Source organism: Prionailurus bengalensis, chromosome B1 (genome assembly GCF_016509475.1).
Source record: "Prionailurus bengalensis isolate Pbe53 chromosome B1, Fcat_Pben_1.1_paternal_pri, whole genome shotgun sequence".
Classification (NCBI taxonomy): domain Eukaryota; kingdom Metazoa; phylum Chordata; class Mammalia; order Carnivora; family Felidae; genus Prionailurus; species Prionailurus bengalensis.
The window spans coordinates 102299201-102326703 of NC_057344.1; the positions used below are offsets into that span (position 1 = coordinate 102299201).

Genomic DNA, 27503 nt, shown 5'->3' on the forward strand with positions numbered 1-27503 from the left:
TCAACCTAATAGTTACTATATTGTATTGCACTGATTTATATTCAGAAGGATAAGCAGGCATTCCCATGAGGAGATAGAGTGGAAGATGATAGGAAGATTTCCTCATGCCCGTACTATTGAGATAATATTGAAATCTGCAGCCCAGGAGAACCACTGAAGGTTGCTACAGTATTCTGCAAAGGGAGAGGGGTGGATAAAACAGTCTCCAATTGTGTTGTTAAAAAAGTAATATAATGTTAGTAGTAGTTTAAGGGATGAATGCAAGGATGAGAAGCTGAATATCATGAGATTAGTTGTAAGTTTGTTCCATTAGTTCAGGTGAGAAATGTTAAGGACTTAAATCTGTTCTACAAAAATTATAGACAATATTTATGAAAATAACAAAATGGCTATGATGGTTAATTTTATGTGTCAACTTTACTGGGTCAGAAAGTGCCCAGATACATGGCCAAACATTCTGTGTGTGTCCAGTAGGGTGTTTCTTTATGAGATTAGCATTTCAATCAGTAGACTGAGGGAAAACAGATTGCCCTCCCTAGTATGGGTGAGCCTCATCCAATCCATTGAAGACTTAAATAAAACAAAAAGGCTAAGTAAGAGGGAATTGGTGACTGACTGAGCTGGGACATTGGTCTTTTCTGGCCTTTAGACTGGAACTTACACATTGGCTCTCCTGGGCCTCCGGCTTGTCAAATGTAGATGTTGGTACTTCTCAGCTTTCATAATTATATGACCCAATTCCTTATGATCAACCAGCCTGCCTATCTATCTATCTATCTATCTATCTATCTATCTATCTATCTCCTATTGGTTATGTTTCTCTGGAGAGCTAATATTTTTTGCACCGGTTCTAGAAACACAGAATGTTAAGGATGTGTTTTCTGAATTATTTCTGGGGTTTCTGGGATTGTTTATCCATTCTGATTAGATTTAAAGATGCTACTGGCTCTATTTCCAGTAATAAAGAAAACACTGATATTCCATGGTGTGGTCTGGAATAGAGATTTATAAGAAGACTCTGATGAAGCTGGGGACATTAAGTATCTAAATTCTGATGAGTTTTGTCAGTGGAAGAGGCCTCCCCACTCCCAGTGGAAGTAGTCTCTATCCCTGTCTGAGAGGGTAGACTTGAATGAAGGGGAGGCTGGGTCCCCTAAAGAAGGACATTGGTACTCTACCAAAAATATTATACTGCATTGCCTGTGGAAACTCTAATGGCCTCTCTTGAGGCAACTGCTGTATGAGACAATGCTGATCCTCCCCAGGACTACCTGTACCACCCATCCTTGCTTCCAGACCTATACCAGCAAGTCCCTAAAGGTAAGGTACAAAGTGTGATCCATGAGGAAATATGCTACACTTTAAAACAACTACTTGAGTTTTCTAATTTATACAGACAGATATTCAGAACACATGTATTAGAATGAATATTAAGAGTGTGGGATAATGGTGGAAGGAACATAAAGTTTAATCAGGCCAAATTTATTCATATGGGTTCACTAAACAGGGATTCTACATTTAACACTGCACTTTAGGGAGCTAGAAAGGGTTCTAACAGGTTGGTTGGTTGGTTGGCTAAAACATGGATCAAAAAGTGGCCTACAGCAAACAAGTTGGAAATATCAGAACTCCCTTGGTTTAACATAGAGGAAGGGATTCAAAGGCTTAAAGAGATTGAAATGTTAGAGTGGATTTGTCATTTAGATGACACACTGGGAAGATACAGAAGACATACTTTTCATGATGATTGTGCGAAATAAATGACTAACTATGAGGGGAGTTCCAGCATCCTTAAGAGCTATGTGATCACTTTTCTCTCTAGGCCAGACCTTACAGTGGGACTATAGTTACTGAATCAAGAAACCTAAATGCAATGAGACTAACTAGATCCTGGGGTGGCAGGAACCAAGTAGCAGCACTCAATCACCAAAGGTAAGGTGGGTGTGGTTGCCATAATAGACAGCAGAGTCAGAACAGCAATCAAACAGTCTCATTAGCATAGACTTATGAAGGTGGCTAGTTAGTTGACCTTGGTATTCCAGAAGTAAAATACACAGAAAGCCTATTAAATTCTTCCGTGATCTGTATAAGCAGAGAAGTTCTAGGTCAAGTGAACAAAGTCTAGCTTGAATTATAAAAACAGAGTCATAGCCCCTCAATTAGTTTCTAGACTTGAGGCAGTTTACTTACCAAAACTCCTTACATGAAGGGCAGGCTGGGTCCCCTAAGGAAGAACCCTGGTGCACTACCAAAAACTTATACTGTCAGTCTTCCTCCCCACCCTCCCCAAAGGGATTTATGGCCTTTTACCAGAGTAACTGTGCATGGGGGAACAGGAAATAATTAGACCTTTCAGGAATTACATATATTGGCTCTGAACTGATAACAATTCTAAATAAGACCCCAAACATCATTTTTGTTCAGTCAGAGTAGGAGCTTATAGAGGCTAGGTGATTGATCAAGTTTTAGCTCAGGTCTGTCTCACAGTGGGACCATTGGGTCCCCAAATGCATCCTGTGGTTATTTCCCCAGTTCCAGAATTCATATTTCAGGTTGATATTCTCAGCAGTTGCCAGAATCCCCATACTGGTTTTTGACCTATGGAGTGAGGGCTAGTATTGTGGGAAAGGACCAGTGGAAACCACGAGAACTGTCTTTACCTAGAAAAATATAAACTTAAAGCAATACTATATTGAGTACTAACTTGCAGAGACTAGTGCCATCAAGGACTGGAGAGATGGTGATGATTCCCAATACATCACCATTCAACTAGCCTATCTAGCTCTTTAGAAGGAGATAGATCTTGGAAAATGACATAGGATTATCCTAAATTTAACCAGGTGGTGACTCTAGCTGTTCTGTACCAGATTTGGTTTCATTGCTTGAACAAATTAACACATCCTCTGGTACTCAGTATGCAGCTATTGATCTAGCAAATGCCTTTTTCTCTAGTCCTGTCAATAAGGACCACCTTGCTTTCAGCTGGCAAGGCCAGCAATATACCTTCACTGTCTTACCTAAAGGGTATATTAACTCTCCAACCCTATGTCATAATTCAGTTTTCAGGGATCTTGATCACGTTTCACTTATACAAGTTATCACACAGGTCCAATACATTGATGGCATTATGCTGATTGGACCTAGTGAGTAAGAAGTAGCAATTACTCTAGATTTAGTAAAATATTTGCATGCTAGAGTGTGAGAAATAAATATGACAAAAATTTAGAGGCCTCAGTGAAATTTCTAGGGGTCCAGTGGTGTGGGGCATGTTGAGATATCACTTCTAAGTGAAGGATGGATCTAGGTTCTCCTACAACCAAAAAAGAGGCACAATGCCTAATGGACCTCTTTGGATTTTGGAGGAAACATATCACTCATTTGGATTTGTTCCTCTGGCCCATTTATCAGGTTATCACAAAAGCCACTAGTTTTGTGTGGGACTCAAAACAGAAGGCTCTGAAATAGGTCTAGGCTGCTATGCAAGCCTGCTCTGCCACTTGGATCATAAGGTTCAGTAGATCTAATGGTGCCTGAAGTGTCAGTGGTAGACAGGGATGCTGTTTGGAGCCTTTGGAAGATCCCTATAGGTGACTTACAGTGATTTTGGAGCAGAATCCTGCAGTCCTCTGCAGATAGCGACTTCTCTTCTGAGAAACAGCTCTTGGACTGCCTGCTACTGAGGCTTCATAGAAACTGGATGCTTAACCATGGACCACTGACCCATGTAACATGAGCTGCCTCTCATGAACTGGTATTATCTGACCCACCAAACCAGAGAGTTCGACATGAACAGCAGAATTCCTTCATCAGATGGAAGTGGTATATATGTGATCAAGTCTGATCTGGCCCTGAAGGCACAAGTTATATGAAGAAGTGCCCAAATGCCCATAGTTTCCATTCCTGCTACACTGCTGTTTCTCTCCCAGCTTGCACCTATGGCCTCATGAGGAATTCTCCATGATCACTTTATTAAGCACTTTATATTCATGAACTCACAATGACCTTGAGGTGGGGATCATTATTTCCATTTTCATTTTCATTTCCATTTCGAGGAAGCTGAAGCACAGAATGGGAAATACCTTGCCCAGGATCATTTGGCTGGAGTTAGGCTATGATGCCAAACAGTCTAACACCAACATCTCCCTTTGACAAACATGCCATACAATATTTTCTAAAATCCCACGGGGCAAATGTTGCAGATCTCTCTTTTTAGCCTTGCCATTATTTTTAGCAAATTTCTGTTCCACCTTAGTAGAAAGGGATGATTGTATGACAAAGAGTGAGGAGAGGGAGCAAGCTATATATCCAAAAGATATTTCAGTTAAATGGTATTTAGTCAAGTTAAATTATTCTAAAAATTATCAATAACAGAGAAAGTAACTTAGGTCTTTTCCTGTTGTAGACACAGGATTTTTAGAAGGAGTACAATTTATTTTTCACCCCAAAACCCAAAGGACTTAAAAAAAGTGCTGGAAAGTATCTTACTGCTTAAGTCTCCTTCCCTCTCACACTAATTTTCCTTATTTACTCTAATTCCAACCTCTAAAATATTGAGTTTAATGCACAGCATAGTAACTATAGTGAACACTGTATTGCATACTTGAAAGTTGCTAAGACAGTAGATCTTCAGTGTTCTCACCACTTACATACATACACATACACAGTAACTATCTGAGGTGATGGATGTGTTAACTAATCTTACTGTGGTTAATAATTTTGCAATATATATGTATGTCAAATCATCATGTTGTACACTTTATATTTATATAATGTTATATCAATCATATTCCAATAAAGCTGGAAAAAATTTAAAACTGACATAAGAAAACAGCATTTATACTGTCCTTAAAGTGATCAGAACAATAGTTCCTCAAGTAATTAGACAGAAATTTCTCAGTTTATTTTCAAAAGACTGTACCATCTGTTATCATAAAAGCCCAAGTAATATTAGAGATAGTTTGGTGGACTTTCCTCAGAGATACAAACAGTATCTAGTTTCTCTTCTGAAAACTGTTTCCTTACTGGCTACTCAGTACAAGAAAAGAAGTAATAAATATCAGAGCAGAAATTAGTCAAATATGAAAGAGACAAACTATATAGATAAAATCAATGAAACCAAGAGCTGAATCTGTAAAAAAAAAATCAATAAAATTTATAAACCTCTAACTATAATGATTAAGACAAGAAAGGGTATTCAAGCTACCAAAATCAGGAATGAAAAGGGAGATACCAATACAGATCCTACAGATATTAAAAGGATAATTAGAAAATGTTACAAATAACTTTATGCCAAAAAGTGACAACCAGATGAAATGGATAAACTATTTTAAAGACAAAAATTATTAAAATTACCTTGTAAGAAGAAATAGGAAACTTAACAGTCTTATATCTACTAAAGAGATTGAATTCATAATTATAAACCTTCCAATAAAAAATATTTAGGTCCAATTTTTCCTTTTTTAAAAAGAATTTGTTAAATGTTTATTTATTTTTGAGATATATAGACAGACAGAGTGTGAGAGAATAAGGGACAGAGAGGGAGACACAGAATCTGAAGTAGGCTCCAGGCTCCTAGCTGTCAGCACAGAGCCTGATGTGGGGCTCGAACCCACAAACCACGAGATCATGACCTGAGCTGAAGTCAGACACTTAACTGACAGAGCCACCCAGGTGCCTCAGGTCCAATTTTTTCACTGGAGAATTCTATAAAACATTTAATAGAATCTCTTTCAGAAAATTAAGGATAAGGGAACACTTCCAAACTCATTTTACAAGGCCAGTATTACTGATACCAATACCAGTCAGACATCACAAGAAAAGAAAAATTATAGATCAATATCTATCATGAACATAAATGCAAAAACCCTGAACCAAATAATAGCAAATCAAATTTAGTAATAATATAAAAACAAAAATACATTATGAATAAGTGAGTTTTATCCTATGAATGCAAGGTTGGCTTAACATTCAAAAATTAATAAATGACTAAAGTAATAAATCATATAATCATTCCAACAGATACAGGAAAAGCACGACAAAATTCAATACCCATTCATGAAAACAACCCAGATAACTCAGGAATAGATGAGAACATCCTCATGTTGATAAAAGGCATGTATGAAAAACTTACATCTAATATCATACTTGATGATAAAAGACTGAATACCTTCTCCCTAAGATCTGAAACAAGGCAAGGATGTCCACCTTTACCACTTCTTTTCATATTTTAATAGGTTCTTAAAGACCTAAGTGTTTCCCAAACTTCATTCATTTCCCAGCTATCTTAAAAATTTGTGTCATTGCTTCATAACTCCTGTACAACCACATTTTGGGAAAGGCTGAAATAGAAAAATAAAACAGAATTTCAGGAGCAAGGAGTTTCTTGAGGAAAGGGGTTATCTAAACACACATGTGTGCATAAGATCAATAGCCATTTATATACTGGATAATTAGTTTGATCTAGCCTACATTTCCTAGAAAATGGAGGGTGAGGAAAAGTTTCTATGTAAAGACTATTTGGAGGTACAATATTAGGGCAGAACGAGTTAGGGGAAAAGATAATATGAGGCATGGAAAGAGAGAAAGCAAATACAAGCTATTGTATTAACAAGCTGACCAGTTTCACAAGAAAACACAGATGACTGCTCAGTCACATAGGACATATTTCAAACAGGCTCTTTGGAATCATAGTGCTTTCAAACAATCCATTGAGGAGAGGAATTATCAGCCAACCACTTTCCATCTTCTATGCCTCAACAGTCAAAGTTTGGCACATACATAATACATTAACTCCTTCTGAACTTCTTGTCCTGTCCCGCTTGTTCAGGCAGCTGCTGCTGGAAAAGTCAGATACTATGTCTTACACTAAGATGCTTCATTTGAGACCAGAGTAAGAGGAGGAGCCAGATTCTCAGTAGGTTTGGTCAGATCACATCTGTGTTCTCAAAAGGCACAACAGAGACCATATTGGAGCCCAGCAATCACCCTGAGGTAGTGGTGACAGCAGGTGGTGTTAGGCAATGACTTCCCAAGTGACTGTAATGGTGGCCAGAGCACTCTAGTGACCAACCAGCAAAAACCCAGAGGGCAGGTGGGCCTGAGTAAACCTGGAGAGGTGCATAAATCAGGTCTGATGCAGTTTCCAAAGAAGTAATTGCTGTGGGTAATCTGCCGACAGTTTGAAATACCCATCTAACATTTGGCCCATGTTTTTAAAAATCCTTTGGGATAATTTTCTCAAAAATGTTTCATATGATATTCATTGGCAATACACAAAAAGGTGCTGAGTTTTCTCAAATATTGCATGGAGTAGACTTTAACTGAACATCAATTCATTATCTATGGCAGAAGTCTGAAATGTTTTTTTCTACTAAGATGCATACCCAGATGATATACCAGGGCATCATATATTCCCATTGACTTCCCTGAGATGGGGTTCAACCCCTGGTGTACTCGAAATAACCTGTTCCTTCTTTCCCTCTCCCTCTTTCTCTTACTCAAGAGAATGTCTACTAGAGAGCCACATAGGGATAACTGCATACACACACACACACACACACACACACACACACACACACACACACATATGAAATGAGTTCTATTATTGTTAAGAGAGTGAAGTACAGTGCTTAAGCATTTGAGCTCTGGAGTTCTTAAACAACCCAACTTCTACTTTCTAATGATTTTAACTTGGACAAATATCTTCAACCCTTCTGCTTCATTTTACCTTATCCATAAAACACAGATAGTAATGACACCTACCAAATTTGGTTGTGTGAGAAATATACTAAACATTCAATAATTGTTAGTTACTAGCAGTAGCTAATTACTTGTGATGATTATTTTAAAACTATTATTCGTAACAAATGAGTTCATTTACCTGTGTGCCACTGGTATTCAATTCAATTCAATGAATATAAACTATGTTCTATGAGACAGGTAGAAACTGTGTGTTTTGAATTGGCTACAAGTTTTTTCTTTAATAAAACTAAAAATCTAAGTCATGTGGACAGTTCAAGTACCAACCTCAATAAGGTATATTATTCTATTTCTATAAGTTAGATCTATATAGTAATTGTTACTAACAGCTGGAAGATTCTGGGTTCTTTACTGAAAAGTTTATTCTGGAGTTTTCAATTCGTTTTATTCTCAGTAGGAGGGTAGGTTAAAAATTGGAAAATATCAGAACTTGTGTCTTAGAACCATTGATGGAAATGAACTCATGTACACAGGTAGGTGGGAGAGCTGTACAACGAGGTAAGACAGTGTGGGCTCAAACAACAAGTTCTTTCAGTGGGTGTTTGTCTTTTTCATGTGCAATTTTCTTCCCAGGCATGAGTTCTCTGTTGTAGTTGAACAGATATCATTTAGTAACCGTTACCACTTTGGGTACCTAATCACATGTCTGTTAGAAACAGCTTCATCCTTTGAGCATCCCAGGACAGAAATCTTGGTCTGGTCTTTGTTTCATCCGCCTTTAGCTTCTGCATTGTTTGCCATTATATTCTCCACTTGTTTCCTCTAATTTACCCAGGGCCTCATTCTGTGCATAACCAGTTTTTGTTTCCAAAATATATTTAAGTTACCATCTTATGTATCTATCTCCTCCTCCAGGAGATGAACATCTACTCCAGGGCAGCATTATCTTTACCTCCCTTCCCGCAGAATTTAGCACCTAAGTGTCTGGAGCAGCATGTTCTCAGTGTTTATTAATTGGGCATTGTCTTCTGTTCCTTTGACTTCTCTCACAAGCTGCTCAGACTTCCCCATCTGAGGACCACCTGCCATGGAGCTCCCAGGACCCTTGAGCAGAACCCATGGCCATTCTGCAACAAGAATGCCATTTCTTGGAAATCAGGTTTTATCATATTTGTTTGATATAAAATAATGTTTTCAATTACTTAAAGGCTAAATTATCTTTACCACAAAATCTTCAAGTAAAATTAATGCTCATGAACAGTTTGGTGTGTGAATGTGAGGGGGTAGTATATACCCCAGTTTGAAAAGCACACTTTTATTTTGTCCAGCATGCATCTATCAGGTGAGTGTTTCTCAGACACATTCTAATCATGTCTCATCTCTTTTTCTGGCTTCTATGCGCCCACTGTCTCATTTTTCCTCCCCAGGTGAACACATCACTCTAACCAGCTTATTTGCTCACTATCTGTCCCTTAGGTCATGCTCAATTTTATTTCTAGACCTTTGAACTAATTCTCTAAAATGCTATATCTTCTTTATTCTGTTTTTCTTAGCCCTTCAAGAACCAACTCATATACCTTCTCTAAGAAAACTACAGCAGCTCAGGTGGTTTTACCTTCTCTAACATCCTTGGTAAAAACACTTTATTACAATTATTGTTTATTACAACCATTGTTTCAAGCATTTCGTTTATTGTTTCAGCAACTTTTAAGGGAAGGAATCAGGGTTGACTTGTCTTTGTATCTCCCACATGGTGCAGAGTAGATACTAGAAAAATCAAGGAATATCAGCACTGTTCTAGACTTCTGCGGCCATTGAGTCTAATTTTGTATAGTAGTAATACACTCATTTATTTACCAAACATAAATTTTTCCTAGCTTTATTGAAGATATAATTGGCAAATAAAAATTGTGTATATTCAAGGTTCATAATGTGATGTTTTGACATATGAATAAATTGTGAAATGATTACCACAATCAAGCTAATTAACATATCTCACTTCACATAGTTGCAATCATTTACCGATATGAATTGAGGGTTTATTTTGTATAAGGCAATATGAGTAAAATTTTTCACATTAATATATTTGAAGAGGTTGAAAAAGTTCTTCAACCTGAATATCTGTCATAAAAGCTTAGTTCTTCACAAGAAGGTTTATATTAGTTTTGGACAGCTGTGAAAGTTCTTTTCTATGATGATATAAAGTATGTTTTTCTGATCTTAATTCTGTTTCTGGAACAATTTAGAATAAATCTAATATTTCTTCCATATAACAATCCTTTGGTGTTCATCTCATTTAAATTTTTAAAAATTCTATCCCCAATTCTATCCCCAGCTGATATTAAAATCTTCATCTTCTGTTCCTCCTTCACTGTTCATCTTCTACTTTAACTCCAAGGTTTATAGATCCTTCTTCCTCTAGGCTGTCTTCTTCCAAAGACACCTGAGTTTGCCACAGTCCTTTATGGATATGGAAGTATCACTGGAATATTACGAATACAAGTAGCTGTTGATTAATCAGGGTACTTTAACATTTTAGCCTAGAGACCAGTATCTCAAATGACACACAGGTATGTCTTTTTTGGGGGGGGAGGGTCTACATCACCAGTCCAGTCTTAGCTGTCTTCTCAAAGTCAAGCTTGTTGACAACAATCAAATCACAAACTATTCTTTTATTTTAAAAAAAATGACTAGCAAAAATGCATTGCAATTCCTCTTTGGAACACAAGGAAATCAAAATGTAGTAAAACCCACTGTATTCCTTGCATAGTACCAAGTGCTAGGTGTATGGTATTGAAAAGAGATGGCTAGGGGCGCCTGGGTGGCGCAGTCGGTTAAGCGTCCGACTTCAGCCAGGTCACGATCTCGCGGTCCGTGAGTTAGAGCCCCGCGTCGGGCTCTGGGCTGATGGCTCAGAGCCTGGAGCCTGTTTCCGATTCTGTGTCTCCCTCTCTCTCTGCCCCTCCCCCGTTCATGTTCTGTCTCTCTCTGTCCCAAAAATAAATAAACGTATAAACGTTGAAAAAAAAAATTAAAAAAAAAAAAAAAAAGAAAAGAGATGGCTCCTGCTATCAAAGAGCTTTCAAATTAATACAATTGTTGTAAAACAAACAAGATAAGGAAATGGAGTAAAAATGGTGGATCTTACTCAGATAGGGTAGTAAGGTAAGGTTTCTCTCTGGTACTGACATCAAGCTGAGATCTAAAGAAAAAAAAGAGGTTGCCATACCAAACAAGGAAGACAGTCTTCCAGGAAGAGGAAACCAGTTCTGCAACAACATTAGGGAGAATAACCTAGGTTGTTTTAAAACCAGAGGCCAGAGGGCCAGGGCAAGAGTAGAAAATATTTTAAAAATATTCTGGCTGCTAGAAACCAAGCCAGGAGGAAATTGTAGTGGTTCAGGAAAAAGATGATAATGAGTAACTTGGACCTGGGTGGCTGTAGTAGAGCTGAAGATAAGTTGATAAATTTGAGATATATTATGGAGATGCTAACAAAAGTTTGCTGATATACCATCTATCAAAAAATATGCATCTATTCATGAATTCTCACAAACCAAAGAGAGGTATTTTCATGCAAACCATAGGCACATCAAATAAATAAGATTTTTTGTTGTCTTTTAAAATTCAAAAGAAACCCAACATGTAGCAGAGTTTCTGTTTGCACTGATAGGAGGTAGCTGTTCATATTTCAGATTTGAAACATCTGGCACTGTGTGTTCTGAAAACATGAATTAAAAAGAAGGGTAATCTAAAACAGTCACTGGGGCTATGCTCTCTGTACCCTGGAATAGAACAGTGGATCCCAGGCTCATTCTGGGTTCACATGATAAAACATTAGTTTGATTCAGCCTTAGATTTGTGAGTTGATATTCCAGGAAAACAAATTTCTGCTCATTATATGAAAGAACTTTCCCATAATTGCCCTTTGAATATATAAGCTTCAGGACTAATTATCTGTCAGACTTCCTGTCTTCTCCACTTTTTACTGAGTGGTCATTTAACTCACCTAGGGATATCAAGAGAATGACTTGCTTTGCTTTTAGGGGCTTGAAAAATTAAAGCTGAACTTACTGGATGTCAGGAATGAAATTAGCACAACATCCTAGAAGCTGATAACTTAAAAAATGTTTGGATAATAAAGACCCTAAGGGGAATGTTAAGACAACTGAGTTCTATTGCTAACAGAGATTAACTTTGTTTTTTTGGACAAGATTCTTGATTATTCTGAGACTTGGTTTACCTAAATGTTAAATAGTTATAAAAGTCAATGGTTTTCTCTTCCCCCGCTTCTTAGTAGCAAATTACAATCTGAAAAATCCCCAAAACTGAAAAGGAAAAGTGAGAGAAAGTACCTAATAGTCAAAAGAGGAAAGAGGGAATTATTGAAGCAACTGGCAACATTAAGCAATCATGACTCAATGAGCAGAGAAAATCAATGAGTCAAAAATGAACATTTTTTTTTTTACCTGAATAGACCTTCTCTGGTCTGGAAGCCTTACTTTTTCACTAATTTCTAATCTGAAAGGCTGTTGGATACATCACACTCCGAGGGTGCAGATGTCACCAAGACACCGTGACCCCATCTTCATCTTGCCTATTGATCTATGTCCTGAGGTGCATTCAGAAGAGGGTGAGAGCTTGGTGTTTATCCTTGAAAGGTGGCCTTTGGATTGATTTCATGAGTAGTTTTTCTAAAGATCCCAAAGTGGCAGACCTGTCAGTGTTATTGAAGATATCTCTCTTTCTAAGTATCTTAACCTCTCTATACCTCAGTGTTTTCATCTGTAAAACAAGAATAAGGATGACACCTACCTCATTACAGTTGTTGTAATGTTAAGTGATAAGGAAGCTTAAATGACAAGATTTAAAAAACCTCTTGAAATATGTTTTATATTAGTGACATATGTGACAATAAATATTAGGCATTAATAATTTTACATTCTTATCCATAGTCACAGCAACTTCCATGTGAATGTTCCGAGTTCCCAGTTACTGCTCAGCCATTTTTACCAAACTTCGTACTGTCATAGACTCCTGCGGTCTGTCTCCAAAGTACTTAGCCCACAGCCGTAACCCTAGTTTACTGAGTTCAACAGGTCTAATACAGCCTATTGCCAACAATTCTGCCCAAGCTATGTCCCCTCCTCTCTGTCCTCATTCACACCCCTCCTCTGCAGAGATGCACAACTGACACACAAGAATCCTATATCTATGGCTTTGTTCATGTTGTTTCCCAAACCTGGAATGCCCTTTTCTTTGCACGGACAAATCCTATGCATTCTTCAAGGCCTTCAATTCCATCCCTCTTACAACTTTATCTTCATGACCTAAAACATATCTCTATATCAGTTTAGTACTTAATTATAGCATCCTTATTTGTGTTTTCATAATAACTACTTAATGACTTATCCCATGTGCTAGACCCCATACAAGGTCAAAGTACAATTAATGCCTTCTGAAAACTATTATCTCCATTTTGCAGATGAGTTAAGTAAGAGAGAGTTTAAGTAATTTTCCTCAGGAGATGGAGCTTGAAGGTCATTACTTTCAAACTGGCAGTTACACAGTTTTTCCTGCATTTAATTACAGACTGTATGCACTCCTTTAATCTGTCAGCAATGTAACAAAAACAGTCTGGTCTTGTTTAATTTATTATGTGGAATTTTTATAATGAAAAGTCACAAACTGTCATTCTATGGCCAAATCTGGCCACCAAGGTTGTTTTATTTGACTCATACAGTAACACATATATTTTTAAAGCAGACATTTTAAAACAGATGATTTTACATGAAAACCTAGATTCCTAGCTAAATTTGAATGAAATCAACTTAGATCAAATATTTTATTTTGAAAAAAAAATTAAAGTACTAGAAGAAAACATGAATTGGTATTTGTATACTCTTGGGACTATCAAAGGCCTTTCTAATAAATACATGAAGTCCAAAGGTCATAAACTTTTGACACAAGAATTATAAACATCTATATGGCAGAGAGAGTGAGAGAAAGAGAGAAGAGGATGAAAAGGAGGAGACAGAAAAGGAGAAAAAAGAGCAGAAGGAGGAAAAGAAGAAAAATTTGTCAAAAGATAAATTAGGAAACCAAATTTACAATATGTATAGCAGACAAATGCTAAAGTATCTCTAATATCTAAGAACTTCATCAAAATTAATAAGAAAATTATTAAATTACCAATAGAAAAAGAAGATAGATTTAGGAATTCACAGGAAAAAAAAATATAAGTGGCCAAATAAACAAATGAAAAGATGTTTACTAACTTAACAGTTAAATAAAAAATAAGATACAATTCACTCATCACACTGGCAACTGTTAAAAAGATTAATAATACCCAGTATTGGCAAAAATATGAAGGGAATAGGCACTTTTGTACAGTGATGGGTTAGAAATAGAAAACACAGGGTATTTGACAATAGTTCTTAAAAATTTAAATATGCCTTTCCTTTGACTTGCACAGTTGCATTTCTAGATTTATTTTATACACATTGAAAAATGTTTCCATAAAAATATTTATTGTAGAATATTTGCTAGAATGAAAAATTTAAAACTAATTTAAATGTCCAAATCAATAGAAATATTAGATAAATAAATTATTGTAGATCCATACAATGTAATACCAAGAACTCCCAGGAAAAAATAAAAATATTTAAAAAATGATGTAACATATTATTAAATGAAAAGTATGTGTGTACATAATCATCTTATTTAAAAATTTTTAAAAATGTTTATTTTTGAGAGAGAGACAGAGTGTGAGCTGGGGAGGGGCAGAGAGAGAGGACGACACAGAATCTGAAGCAGGCTCCAGGCTCTGAGCTGTTAGCACAGAGCCCGATGTGGGGCTGGAACTCATGAACTAGGAGATCATGGCCTGAGCCAAAGTCGGATGCTTAACTGACTGAGCCACCCAGGCACCCCTATAATGATCTTATTTTAAAATAATTATATATTTATATGTAGGAGAAATCCAGGAAAGTATACACAAACCATTCACAGCAATTTTCTCTGGTGGGATTATTTTATACATTTCTCTGTTCAATTTTTAACTAGAGTATATTTCTTCTGTAAACTTTGGTCATCTGGGGGATAAAAAGCAATATACATATTTTATGGTTCCTTTAGTTTCTGCTTCCTCCTTATTTCTCTCTAGAAAGTCATTCTAGGAAGCTAGTATCTTGGGCTATCTGAAGAAGAGGTTTTTTGAATTTTCTCTAATTCCCCCTCCATCCAAGGACCCCATGCACTTAACACATTTACAATCAAGCAAATAAGTGGGATGAGGCTGTCTCCAGTCCTATATGCTTAATCTTTACTTAGGCTTAAGAAGAATACAATTTAGTAGTGTGTTCTTCAGAGACCAGGACAGTGCATGTGTGCAGCCTCAGGCAAATTGCTTAATGGTTCTTAACTTCAGTTTCCCTCTCCATAAACCAGTCACAGTAATATCTAATTATTAGAATGGCTATAGGGATTGAATGAGAATATAAATGCCTGGCATATGGTAATTACTTGTTAAGTAGTTGTTGTCATCACTATTGTTATCAACCATGCCTGTTAGGTTAGGACTGTACATTTTACTTAGTTCAGTTTTAGATATAAATGGGTCCCTAATAAATATCTCTGGACAGTTATGGCCACATGGTTCCAAATTATTTCTGTTCATGTCAGTTTGAATGAATAGTGAGTCTTGTTATGTTTTTCAATTTGGACTCTGCTTTTAGAAGTTGACCCTAAGAAATATTGACCTTGTTCATTCAATCTAAGACTTACATAAAATTTTAGAATTGTCCAGGACTGACTAGCAGTACCCTGGGAATGAAGGGATAAAATATAGAAATGCACAGGTGAATTTCTCTGCAGGCAGGGCAGGGAAGGGGGTAGAGAGGAAGAGACTGTTTGCAAAAACCCCAACCCAATCTTCCTTTCAGTTTGCTCATCTTGATTTCGCTAAAGATAAAAACTAGACCTGTCTTTCCTTACTACCCCTCCCCACCCCAAATTAAAACACAATCTTTTTAGGTTTGAAATCTTAGAAAGTGTTTGTAATTTGATCATTTTTGCCAAAGAACCTCAAAGAAAGATACAAGCAGTCCTAACTTAACAAAAAAAAAAATCTGTTCATGATTGTGTGCATGAGACACACCATCATGCGTGACTAAAAAGGATATGTTACAGGGAAAAAAGATTGTTTTTGAGTATGGGCAGGGGATTCCTGATACGATCAAATGTTGGGTTTGTGATTTAAGAAGGAATTTCATTTCCTCCACAGTGAATTTTCTTACCTTTGTTGATTGCTTTTCATCTTAATGGCATTGAAAATTGTGCTTTTAACAAAAAATAAAATTCTGAATGTGGAAAAACAAATTGCTTGCTCATTCTCATTTTCAGTGATGGAAGGTATGACTGCAGTCATTGTGGTGCACACACCTCTCTTACTTTCAGTTTTTCCCTTGTTAAGATATGGAAAGTAATAAAGATGGTAATTTGAATAAAGGTGGGAAGACCAAGTCTTGGGCAAATTTCTCCATTGCTTTGCTTATATTACCAAGTTGATGTGAATAAAAACTCCAGATTTTTAAGGTAAAATTAATGCCAGGATTTCAGCATTTCTTTCCATTGTATCAACTCTAATCAACCTCCATCTTTCCCTCCTCAGAAGGGGAAATACATACCAATGTTTGATACAATGCTTTGTTACTTGTTAAAAATTTCCATTTTTTTCAAGGCTTTAACTTTTATAAAACTTTGCATCATCATGATCCTGTCAAAAACTGAGAGCTATGAACGCACTGTGAGTAGTACTTCAAGGCCAAAATTCACATTTGATTTGAAGGAAACATTTTTTACATGCATCTCAAAGTTATTACACAAAAAATAATGTTTGTTCCTTAATTTATAATGCACAGTGGGACCCTCTAGTTTAGTCCTTGCCATTCATAAATGAAGCATCAGTGTGTGACATAGCTTGAAAAGACTAGGCTGCAGCACAGACACACACAGTGTTGGGGTGAACTGTGGCTTCTGTTTCCCAGTGCTCCTACTTCTCCACTAACAAGGAGGCAGCTTGGGAGTGGAAGCTGAGGACAGGAGAAAGGTGGGTATTTGCTAAAGTCCTGGCTGGAAAGACAGTATATCTCTGTCAGCCTAAAAAACCTGACCTGGAACAGGGAATCGGTCTGGGAGGGCTGGGCACACAGGGAGGGCTAAGTTTGGAGATGGATTCAAATCAAAGAGCCAGGAATCACAGGGCAAGAACTGGCAAGTAGAACCAGCCAAAGAGGAGGCAATCCAGATTAATTCCAAAAACCTGTGTGGGATGGGTCCAGCTTATTAAAGAGACCAGGGTAGGTCAAACAACCATATTAACTTATAATTTTAAAACCCAGAATTATTTAATATTTTAGAAATAAAGTTAAAGGTATACATCTGCAATCTCACTGACTTACAGTGGACAATAATTTTAAAACTAACAAAAAAATTGTTTTTTAATATTGATTTATTTTTTGAGAGAGACAGAGCAGAGGGGCAGGGGCAGAGAGAGAAGGAGACACAGAAACCGAAGCAAGGCTCCAGGCTCTGAGTTGTTAGCACAGAACCCAATGAGGGGCTTGAACTCACAAACTGCAAGATCATGACCTGAGCGGAAGTCAGATGCTTAACTGACTGAGCTACCAAGATGCCCCAAAACCAACAAAAATTGAAATGAGTGAGCCCTCTCTCTGTTAGTAAAACTAACAACAAGTAGGTAAGCCCTTTCTTAAAGCTCTCATAAAGCTCTAATTTTAGCCACTAATTACTTTAGCTTCACCTGCAATTCATCAATAAGTCCAATATCTGAGTCTTGAGCCCTTCCTAGTTCCTCAACCCCCAACCCACATGAATCACCATGAAAGCTAGGTGCATACTCAGTTAAGAAAGGTCCATCTTGACTCTTAAGCACCAGGTAGAAGAAACTCTTGCTTTAGTTGCTGCTGTGGGTTCCACAGAGGCCAATGGACACTGCCTCCTGGTGAAATGATGTTCTTGCTGTCCTAGAGCATGCCCAGGCTGAAGTGCTGCCACACTGGGCTCTAAGGAGAGAGCCAGCCAGTCCACACGTCCACAGTCTTTGTTCTAAAGGCTGAGTTCTAGGCCAGAGGAGTTCCCTGGGGAGGCCTTCCAGCCTCAGCTATGTGGTATAGATCTCCCTGCCCCATGAACCCTTCAGACCAGGTTCCACAACCCATATGGTATGCTTTCCACTGGAACCTGTCATCCTTTCAAACTGCAGGAGAATCTCAATTAGAACCATCCTGATTCATCAGGATGGTTCTAATTAACTGAGGGTTTTTTAAAATCTTTTTTATTGTTTATTTATTTTTGAGAGAGAGACAGACAGAGCATGAGCAGGGGAGAGGCAAGAGAGAGACGGAGACACAGGATGTGACGCAGGCTCCAGGCTGTCAGCTCAGAGCCTGACAAGAGGCTTGAACTCATGAACTGTGAGATCATGACTTGAGCTGAAGTTGGATGCTTAACTGACCAAGCCACAGAGGTGCCTCTAATTAATTGAGCTTTATTTAAAAGGCTTTCCATCCCCTTTTTCTCCCAGGAGGTTGCTTGGCATCTATGCAAATCTGTCTGCCTCTTTTCCAGCAACCAGCCATGCACATCAAAAGGTTTTAAGAGAGGTCTTATGATCAGGCCATATTGAGATTCTGTTTCACCCTTCTCCTGGGGCAATGGGTATCTGTGTGCCTTTTGCCTACATAACTATGTGGCATCACTCACATGACTATCTTGAAAAAGAAGACCTGGAGTGCTTGCTTATAAGTCCTGGCAACTTCAAGTACTGGCTGGAATTCTTAACATTTCTATCCCATAGCACTTTGTTATATTTGGAACCACAAATCTAAATTCATGGAAAATAGAGTGGGTTGGATAGCTTATGCCACATTCATCTTAGAATGCAGGGATATCTGGGCAAATCTAGAAGGCCAGCAAGGGTGGCCCACAATGGGCTTATTTGACCAAAGGACTGAAGAACCTTTCAGGAAAGAAAAAAAATTTATTCAAACAATCACAAGTGTCCACATCTCAAGTTTAGTTCAAGAACAAAGGATCAAGGTGGGCAGTGGGGAAAGAAGAAAGTCAAGGGAGGAAGTAGACCAAGGTGTTTACTACTCAGATTGTCTAGGGGTTACAGCAGGGGCTACAATAAAGTATGAAAAACTAAAGAGTTGTTTCACTAACCTTTATAGACCTTAAGAAACCCAAGGCTGTGCTTTTCAGAGGAAAATCAGGAGAAGGGAGTTTTGTCAGAAGCAATACATTATTGGCAGCTTCAGGATATCATCACAGTGAGATGAAGAAGAGAGCAGGTATGGTAAGTGCTAGGTGGGAGCAGAGTGAGTTAGCAAACACTAGTGACCTCCCACCAGCCTTTTCAGAATTAGCTGGGAGGGATATCTGCAAAGCAGGTAGAAGCAAAGCAAGAAAAATACTGTTTGGGGACTGTTACTGTGCCTCTGCTTGTACCACAGAGTTGGGGCTGGTGACACAAAGCCTAAAATATAATTGAAGCTTCAATGTTTGTTCCATGGAACCTCACCAGTTCTTCTGCATTCCAGTGGTTTTCTACAGACAAAAATGTTTCAAAAACTATTTGACAAGAACCCTTCTTAATGGTAGCAGCTCCTGGGGGCTGCAGGTAGAAGAAATCAATTTGAACAATGGGCTTATATTGTTGGGTAAGAATCAACTGTTAGGAACTGAATGATGAAGATTGCTTTGTGTTGTCAGTGGTAATACGTATTTGTGCCTGAGGCTCAAAGTTCTAACAGGTGCTCTCTGTCCTGAAATTTTTTACTATTTAGAAATGTCAAACTTTAGGAATATCTGCTTGCAAATTTCTTTTGAATAGAACTTGTACATCAAATTCTGACCTTACATGATTTCATTGCTTATAATTTAAACCAAAGGTAACTGTCTCTCTGTGTTAAGACCAATATTTCATTTTCCTTTCTCACGAGCTTTTTTGATTTTTTTTTGCCTTTTAATTGAATAAACTTTCAGAAGATTCTTTTTCTTTATCTTATTTCTCTTTTATCTTTCTTTCATAAGAGGAGAAGAGAAACAGGAGAGTATCAGTTATGAGGATAATCCATGCTTGATAAAGGGAAAGCTGAGACTTTTTCTCCCACGGACAGAATAGTGTTTATTGTTATTTTAAAGGTGATGCTGCTTTTGTCAAAAATTCAAAAAATATAGAAAGACATAAAGAAAAAGTAAAAATTATTTTGAAATCACACTATTCAGAAGAGAACCAGTATTAATGTTCTAGTATAGAATTTACATGTTGTCTCTCCATGTATATACAGACAGAAAAAAAGACAGGGAGAGAGAAAATGTATGCAAGAGCCTTTCTAGGTCCTTTGAGAAAAGCCTGGTACTACCCTTTGAACCAGTGCCTTAATGTTGTCACCTAGGGAAGAAAGACAGATAAGCAAACCCCGTGTTTCAAAATTACCCATAACATAGCAGCTCCACAGATCAAATTAACCACACAGGACAGCCCTAAAGATCACTCAGGAAAATTGCTAGAACCACACTGTTATCTTGTTTCCAGAGCGTTACAGAACGTCTATGAGGAAACTCATAAACTATAAAGCATTGTCTTTGACGTACATAATCATCTGATAGAGGCCACAACTCTTGAGTGGCTCAAAATAACACAAAAGTGGGTGGGGAGTACTTCTACTCAGGGAGAGTCCTTTAACCTCATTTCCCTGTATCTGATACTGCAGAAAGTCCAAGTAGTTTTAGTTCACCTTTATAATTGGAGAAGGCATTCCAGAAGGACTCTAACAAAATGTTTGGAATCCATTAGTTGCTGCTTCGCACCCAGGATAAACTGACTTTCTTTCTTTTTTCTCTTTTCTTTTTTCTTTTTGTTCTTTTCTTTTCTTTCCTTTTTTCTTTTCCTTCTTTTCTTTTTTCTTTCCTCTTTCTTTTCTTCTTTCTTTCTTTCTTTCTTTCTTTCTTTCTTTCTTTCTTTCTCTTTCTTTTCTTTCTTTCTTTCTTTCTTTCTTTCTTTCTTTCTTTCTTTCTTTCTTTCTTTCTTCTTTCTTTCTTTCTTTCTTTCCCAAGTTTTTATTTAAATTCTAGTTAGTTAACATATATGGTAAAATTGGTTTCTGGTGTAGAATCACTATTCAGCACATACATATTAAAAAATCCAGAGCTCATCATAAGTGCCCTGCTTAATACCCATTGCACATTTAGCCCATCCTCTGCACACCTTCTCTCCATCAACCCTCGGTTTGTTCTTTATAGTCCCTTATGGTTTGCTTCTTTGTCTCTTTTTGTCCTTCCCATATGTTCATCTGTTTTGTTTCTTAAATTCCACATATGAGTGAAATCATACGCTATTAGTCTTTCTTTGATTTATTTCATATAGCATAATACACTCTAGCTCCATCCACATCGTTGCAAATGGCAAGATTTCATTCTTTTTCTCATTTTTTAAGATTTCATTCTTTTTGATAGCTCAGTCAGTAATAGTCCATGTATATATATGCCACATCTTCTTTATCCATTCATCAGTCAATGGACTTTTGGGCTCTTTCCATAGTTTGGCTATTGTTGATAATGCTGCTATAAACATCAGGGTGCATGTGCCCCTTCACACTGTATTTTTGTATCCTTGGGGTAAATGCCAGAAGTGCAATTGCTGGATCATAGGGTAGTTCTATTTTTAATTTTGGGGGGACCAAAAATTATTCTTCTCCAGAGTAGCTGCACTAGTTTGCATTCCCACCAACAGTGTAAAAGTGTTCCCCTTACTCTGTATCTTCACCAGGCTCTTGTTTTCCTGTGTTGTTAATTTTTGCTATTCTGACAGGTGTAAACTGGGTTACTTTCATCAAAGCAAGAATTTAAAAACAACATAACCTGATATAAAGCAAAAATTTTTATTAACAGGGAAAGAGGACTGATGCTGGTATAATCCCTCACATGGTTTTCATTATAGGAGTGAGAGAGTAGAAAGAGTTGGACTTTGGAGTCACATAGTTCTGAGTCAAATGCCACTCACTTAAGGGTGTATATTATATATCGCATGCAATATTTGGGACATATTTACACTAAAGAATAATTTATTGTTTATCTGAAATGCAATTTTGACTGTGCATCCTGTATTTTTACTTGCTAAATCTGGCAACCCTACACTCACTCCATGTATGACCACATACAAGTTACTTTATTTCTCAGAATCTCCAGCTCTACATATGTAAGGTGTGAGATAACAATAACTAATTCTTAGGTGACTGAAAAGCACCTAGAATTCACTCATTAGATATTACTGAGTGTCTACTATGACAAGGGCTCTGGCATAGGCCAGGGAAATAGAGGCTGTCCTGCTGAAGATTATACTAAACGGTTAACTGCACAATTGGTTACTTCCTTAAACTGAGATGAGCACAACAGAAAAGCACAGGATGTTATGAGATAGAGACCCACACCCTGTAACTGGTCACAGGAGCTTTTCTTAAAGAAATGACACTTGGGGGCGCCTGGGTGGCTCAGTCAGTTGAGCGTCCGACTTCGGCTCAGGTCATGATCTCACAGCTCGTGAGTTCAAGCCCTGCGTCGGGCTCTGTGCTGACAGCTCAGAGCCTGGAGCCTGCTTCTGCTTCTTGTCTCCCTCTCTCTCTGCCCCTAACCCACTCACATTCTGTCTCTGTCTCTCTCAAAAATAAATAAACATTAAAAAAAATTAAAAAAAATAAGAAATGACACTTGAACGTGGATGCATATATTCATAGATGTGTACCTGCAGTACTTGAAACTCAAAACACCTCTTTCTCTCAAACCTGTCTTTTGACCTAAGTCCTTAAACTTCAGTTAAAAGGACAGAATTCATAGGTTTCCCATTACACAAACCTGAGAGTCATTCTGAACTCATTCCTGACACTCATTTTCTGTATCAATTCAATTATCAGTTTTTCTTCCAAACATTCCTCAAACCTGTACCCTGTTCTCCATCTGTACACCCCACTTCCCTTACTGTCTCTTGCATGGCTATTTTGATAGCTTCCTAACCAGTTAATATACTGCTAGTTCTGCTACCTTAAAACTTGTATTTTACACATGAAGTCGAAAATTCTACTATATTTCTCTACTTAAAACATTTTAGTGACTTCCTTTTACCAAAAGCCCACGATTTCCTTCACTTTTCCCTTTATAGCGTCTTTAAGAGTCATTCTTGAGTAGCCAATAACCTAATCAGGGAACCAGGGATGTGTTTTAGAGCCAAAGATACTATATACTTCTCCCAAAATAGATAGCACTGAGAGCCTACTAGGACACAACAGCAAGTGAAGGATCTAGGAAAACACATGGCTGCTTTTGAGTATTGCTAACAATAATATGCTTGGAAAAAACCCAAAAACAAACAAACCAAAACAAATTAAAAAAACCACAAACAAACAAACAAAAAACCCTATAAAAATTCTGCCCTTCCAAACAATCAGTGCCTATTTTACCTTAAGCCTTTTGCCAAAACCTGAAGTGTCTGGAAAAGAGGAGCACAGGGAGTCCTGGATACATATAAAATGCTGTCACCACTTAGCTTCTTTGTACCTGAACACTTCCTACTACCTAATCTTCATTGCCTGGGAAGCCACATCTGTTCATGAGTTGTATTTGGGTCTCTGGTGTTGACTTTCTACATGTATATCACTTCTATATATATGAATGCCCAGTATCCATCAAAAAGTGAAAATATGTATCATATTCCTTCAAGCGCCAGTTGTGAAAAACCATTAGCCAGTTCCCTAGACTCAGAAATCTAGAGTAATTTTTTTTTTTATTTTGGTTTGCCTTAGAACAGAACCACCAGTGTGGGAGGGGAGAGTTCCGTGACAGGATTTAGGAAGCAGGCTCAGAAGGGAAGTTCATATGGAGGAGAGTGATGCTCTGTTCTAACAGTGAAGAGAGTAGGAACTGGAGGCAACAGAAGACAATTACCTCCTACTTGCTGCCTTGGTTCCAAGTAGGTCTGAGATTCCAAGGCGTCATCAGGAGGGCTTCAGTCTTTTCTTTGTTCAGAGTAGGACGAGTCTGAGAATGGTGGAGGTGGGGGAAGTAGATCCTCTAGTCTTGCCCTATTCTGCATCCAGCTCCTAGATGCTGTGGGAACAAAGCAGGACTTAATGAAGGCCAAAATGAAGTCCCTTTTGCTATAATCCTTTCTACCTCTACCATAGCCTCTTCACACCCTCTGTCCAGTGAGTTATAAGAGATGAAGAGGGAAGATAAGAAAGTTGAAGCAAAGAACAGGACAACTCTTGAGGCTTAGGCAAGGAGACAAAGTCATCTCCACAGTCTGCCAGAGCTTGCCAATCCAAAATGGCAAAGGCCACTTTGGGAGACAGAAGAAGAAAGATAGATTCAAGGAATCCCTTATTCCTCACATGGACACTGTGAAGAAATTATGAGAATAGATCATACAGGCTATTTGTGGGTAACAAAAAAACAGGTCAACCACAACTTCCTGCAGCCTCAATTGTGATTCAATTCACCAAACCAACTGGGGTCTTTTGGATAGAAACCCAGGAAGTTGGGCTGAAAACCTGAAACAAGGGGCTATGGATAGCACTGGGTCTCCCATGTCTAGGAGAGTTGCTACAAGTAGACAGCCTGAAGCATTCCTACAGAACAGGGTAGCTGATTGGACATATTTAGATCCTTATGCCTATCATCACCTATTAACTCATTTCCATATGCTGGAAGAAAGTAAATTACTCTGCACTAAAGTCTAAATGCTTACATACATTATCCAGTTTGCAGTGTGCAGAAGATAAAATGTTTGCTTTATGCAGACCCATTCTCTTTGGACACCCACCAGTCAGGCGTTGCCATGGGTCATGAATTCTGGCTAATTATATGGGTCACCATTCCCCCTTCTGGATTAAAATATAAACTTGATAACTGAAATTGCAGCAGCCATTTTGTCACCCTGAGGTGAGAGACATATATAAAAAGACAGATAATCATAGATTATAATCTTGATATTGTCATATTACTGAGCCAATACAAGTAAATACATATGTCAAGATTTCTTATGTGACACAAATACAAGTCTATTTGCTTAAGCCACTACTTTGGGGTTATGTTACTTTCAACCTTAAAGACTTCCTAAATGATACAGGGAGTCCAGAATTATTCAAGTGTTGGCTGATGACAAGAGAAAGTATAAAAACCATATGATCATTTCCGTAGATGAGAAAAAAAAATCCAAAGTACAACATCCATTCTTGATAAAAACAAAAAACAGAAAACAAAAAACCCTCAAGAAAGTAGGTTTGGAGGGAGCATACCTCAACATAATAAAGGCCATATATGAAAAACCCACAGCTAATATCCTAAATGGGGAACAACCAAGAGCTTTTTCTCTACTGTCAGGAACAAGACAGAGATGTCTGCCTTCACCACTGTTCTTTAACTTAGTACTAAAGTCCTAGCCACAGCAATCAGATAGAGAAAAGAAATAAAAGGTATCCAAATTGGCAAGGAAGAAGTAAAGCTTTCACTATTTGCAAATGGCATGATACTATATATCGAAAACCCTAAAGACTCCACCAGAAAACATTAGAATTGATAAATGAATTCAGTAAGGTCGCAGGACACAAAATCAATATACAGAAATCCTTTGCATTTCTATGTACTAGTAGTGAGGTAGCAGAAAGACAAATTAAGAAAATAATCCTATGTACAAATGCATCAAAAATAAGCAAATACCTCAGAATAAATTTAACCAAGGACGTAAAAGACCTATACACTGAAAACTATAAAACAATGATGAAAGAAATTTAAGAACTCACAAGCAAATGGAAAGATATTCCATGTTCATGGATTAGAAGAATAAATATTGTTAAAATGTCCATACTACCCAAAGCGATCTACAGATTCAATGCAATTCCTATAAAAATACCAACATCATTTTTAACAGAACTGGAAACTCTCCAGTTTCCAAAGGAATAAAAGCTGAACCACTTTCTTACACCATACACAAAAACAAACTCAAAATGGATTAAAGATCTAAATGTGAGACCTGAAACCATAAAAATCCTAGAAAAGAGCACAGGCAGTTTTTCACACATGGCCTTTATTTTCTCTGACATCAGCTATGACATCTTTCTAGATATGTCTCCTGAGGCAAGGGAAACAAAAGCAAACATAAACTATTGGTATTACATTAAAATAAAAGTCTTTTGCATGGCAAAGGAAACAACCAACAAAACTAAAACATAACCTACTGAATAGGAGAAGATAATTTGCAAATGTCCATTAAGAGGTTAGTATCAAAAATATATAAAGAACTTATGTAACTGAACACCAAAAAACCCCAAAGAATCCAAATAAAAATGCGCAGAAGACATGAATAGACATTTCTCCAAAGATATACAGATGGCCAAGAGACATATGAAAAGATGCTCAACATCATTCATCATTAAGGAAATGCAAATCAAAACTACAATGAGATATCACCTCATACCTGTCAGAATGGCTAAAATCAAAACACAAGAAACAACAAGTTGGTGAGGATATGGAGAAAAAGTAACCCTCTTGCAGTGTTGGTGGGAATGCAAACTGCAGCCACTGTGGAAAAAGTGTTCCTCAAAAAGTTAAAAATAGAATCACGATATAATTCAGTAATCCCACTACTGGCATTTACAAAAGAATATGATAACACTAATTTGAAAAGATATATGCATCCTTATGTTTATTGCAGCATTATTTACATAGCCAAATCACGGAAGCATCTGAAGTGTCCACAGATGATTGAATGGATAAAGAAGATGTGGTATATATGCATAATGAAAAAGAATGAAATCTTGCCATGTGCAGCAACATGGACACATTTTGAGAATATAATGCTAAGTGAAATAAGTTAGTCAGAGAAAGACAAATACCATATGATTTTACTTGTATGTGGAATTTAAGAAACAAAATAAACGAACAAAGGGATAAAGAGACAAACCAAAAAAAAAAAAAAAAAGACTCAACTATAGAGAACAAACTGATAGTTACCACAGGGGAAGTAGATAGGGTGGATGGGTGAAACAGTGAAAGGGTTTAAGAGTACACTTATCATGATGAGCATTGAGTAATGTATAGAACTGTACATTAACTAAACTGGAATTAAAATAAATATTAAAAATAAATAAAGTGTTGGTTGCTGACAATGACTTAAGCCAAAAGCAAAATGACAAATGCATAGCTTTGTCAAATAATTTTCTGTCAGTCCCTACTCAGACTTTTGAAGTAGCAGAGCACAGGGAGCAAGTTGGCTAGAACTCATAAATGGAAATTTAAAAAAAAGGATAAACAAAAAGCAGATCAGAACTATAAATACAGAGACAAACTGATGGTTGCCAGATTGGAGGAGGGTGGGGGGTGGGGGTAGGGCAAAATGAGTGAAGGGGAGAGAGAAATACAGGCCTTCCATTATGGAATGATAAAGTCACAGCAATAAAAAAGCAGAACATAAAGAACAGTCAATGATATTGTCATAGCTATGTAATGGGACGGATAGTAGTTATACTTGTGGTGAACACAGTGTAATGCATAAACTTGTCAAACCACTCAGTTTTACACCTGAAATGAATGTAACATTGTGTATCAACTGTACTTAAATAAAAAGAAAAAAAGAAAAAGAAAAAAAGAAAGTTGGCTAGAGAAAAGGTATTAGGAAGTTAGAACTTTCATTTGCATATCAGTGAACCCTGGCAAAGGCTTGTCTATAG

At 37.3% G+C, this 27503-nt stretch overlaps 1 protein-coding gene across 3 annotated transcripts in view; it reads right to left on the reverse strand.

Moving 5' to 3' along the window:
* Positions 1-23541: 23541 nt before the first annotated feature.
* ADAD1 (adenosine deaminase domain containing 1) overlaps positions 23542-27503 on the reverse strand; it is a 120859-nt gene continuing 116897 nt past the window's right edge. For all 3 annotated transcript variants that reach the window (XM_043569066.1, XM_043569050.1, XM_043569057.1), the window contains one exon: positions 23542-23883. In XM_043569066.1, coding sequence (XP_043425001.1) covers positions 23848-23883 — 36 coding nt within the window. In that variant the 3' untranslated portion in view covers positions 23542-23847. The remainder of the gene's footprint in view (positions 23884-27503) is intronic.